We start from the raw sequence: 2,176 nt of genomic DNA on the forward strand, positions 1-2,176 counted from the left end.
AACTCGGCCTTGGCAGTAGGTCGAGCCGGGTCCATTTAGGGTTCTGTTTTGAAATGTATCAGCTGACGGGAGGCCTCTCAAAACGTTATCCTGAGCCATGATACATGCACCATTTCCTGTTTAGGGCAAGTGCCAAGCAACGGTGATGACAAAAAGGCACGTTACAGAGGAAAGGAAGCAAAATTGGAGCACAGCGGACTTCCATATCTGCACCATCAATAATGGAGTACTCCCAGGCCAACGGCACCATCGTCTCCCCATTCTCTGACTTCCCCACTCACGAGCAGAACTAAATGGATTCCAGTCTGTTCGTCACCCAACTCCTCATCTCTCCCACCTACCCTCTCTCCTATATAAACCCCATTCTCCCCACCCATCCCTTCCTCATCACCCCAGAGACAACCCAACCCCTAATACCCATCTCATACTCATCATCACCATTCCCTCCCCATGTCCATGGCCATTCCACCACCCCCACTGCTTCCACTGCTACACCTGGTAGCACTCGCAGCAATGCTCTCCTTCTCGCTCCCCGCCGCCATTGCCATCGACCTCCGGATCCTCCATGCTTTCAATCCCTTCTCCAGCCTCCACCACCCTGATCCCTTCTCCCCCTCCTCCTTCGAGGCCACCCTCCTCTCCCTCACCTCCCACGACGAGTCCCGCCTCCTCGCCCTCGCCGCCACCACCACCTCCCATGCGCGCCGCAAAAAGGCCGCGCCCGGCGCCCCGATCGCCTCCGGTCGCCTCCTCCTCCAGACCCCCACCTACGTTGTCCGCGCCGGCGTCGGCACCCCTCCCCAGCCCCTCCTTCTCACTGTGGACACCAGCAACGACGCTGCATGGATCCCATGCACCGCCTGCGCCGGCTGCCCCTCGTCCTCCCCCTCCTTCTCCCCCGCCAACTCCTCCACCTTCCAACCCCTCCCCTGCGGCACCCCCCTCTGCTCCCAAGTCCCCAACCCTTCCTGCCCCTCCGCCACCGACGGCGCCGCCGCCTGCTCCTTCAGCCTCACCTACGGATCCTCCTCCCTCCAGGCCAGCCTCGTGCAAGACTCCCTCTCCCTCGCCGCCGACGTCATCTCCGGTTACAACTTCGGCTGCCTCCAGACGGTCACCGGCGCGTCCCTCCCGCCGCAGGGCCTCCTCGGACTCGGCCGCGGCCCCGCCTCCCTCCCCTCCCAGACCCGCCCCCGCTACGCCGCCACCTTCTCCTACTGCCTCCCCAACTTCCGCTCCCTCAACTTCTCCGGCTCCCTCCGCCTCGGTCCCGCGGCCAAGCCCCGTCGCATCCACTCGACCCCGCTTCTCGCCAACCCCCGCCGTCCCTCCCTCTACTACGTCAACATGACCCGCATCCGGGTCGGCGGTCGGCCGGTAAGAATCCCGCCGGAGGCTTTCGCCTTCGACCCGTCCACCGGCGGCGGCACCATCATCGACTCGGGGACCATGTTCACGAGGCTGGTGGCGCCGGCCTACGAGGCGGTGAGGGATGAGTTCCGGCGAAGGATTAAGGGAGGCGGGGCAGTGACGTTTCTTGGGGGCTTTGATACGTGTTATAGCGGAGCGGCGGTGAAGGTGCCGGCAGTGGAGCTGGAGTTCGAGGGGATGAGAGTGCGGCTGCCGGAGGAGAACGTGGTTATCCGGAGTAGCTCCGGGAGTACACTGTGCCTGGCGATGGCGGCGTCGCCGGGGAATGTGAACTCGGTGCTTAATGTGGTGGCCAGCATGGCGCAGCAGAACCACCGGGTGGTCTTCGACGGAGCCGGCGGCAGGCTCGGCATCGCCCGGGAACGCTGCACTTGACGGTGACTACCCCGTTTGCTGGTCCAGGGGGTTCTTCCAAGTATAAGGTGGGGAGAGCCTGGTTGCTTGCCCTGGCTCCTCTCTTCCATCTCCTCCTAAGCCAAAATAGTTTAGGTTAGGACTTGGGAGGGCTGCATTTTCTTTTACTTTCTCTTCCAGCGAGCGCTTCTACCGAGCTTTTTGGGAACTTCAAGCATGGGGCATCGTGCATGGTTTGGATCCACTTGAGAGTAGCCGTAGTTTAATGTTTCCATCAATGAATGATGTCCATGGTAGAGTTGGTGTGCTTTTATTTTAATTTAAATATTTTTTAAGATTTAGTGTTGGTGAGAAGGAGTTGTCTGATGCTCTCCGAGATGTATTGCTTTTT

The 2,176-nt window shown here is 60.7% G+C and overlaps 1 protein-coding gene across 1 annotated transcript; it reads left to right on the forward strand.

Moving 5' to 3' along the window:
- The first annotated feature begins 313 nt into the window (after positions 1-313).
- LOC103719226 (aspartyl protease AED3-like) lies at positions 314-1,936 on the forward strand. Its single transcript, XM_008808367.5, has one exon. The coding sequence runs from the start codon at positions 451-453 to the stop codon at positions 1,804-1,806; it is 1,356 nt and encodes a 451-aa protein (XP_008806589.2). The 5' UTR covers positions 314-450; the 3' UTR covers positions 1,807-1,936.
- Positions 1,937-2,176: the final 240 nt, after the last annotated feature.

Source organism: Phoenix dactylifera, chromosome 8 (assembly GCF_051530095.1).
Source record: "Phoenix dactylifera cultivar Ajwa chromosome 8, Ajwa_hap1_PhDact_Kaust_v1.1, whole genome shotgun sequence".
Classification (NCBI taxonomy): Eukaryota; Viridiplantae; Streptophyta; class Magnoliopsida; order Arecales; family Arecaceae; genus Phoenix; species Phoenix dactylifera.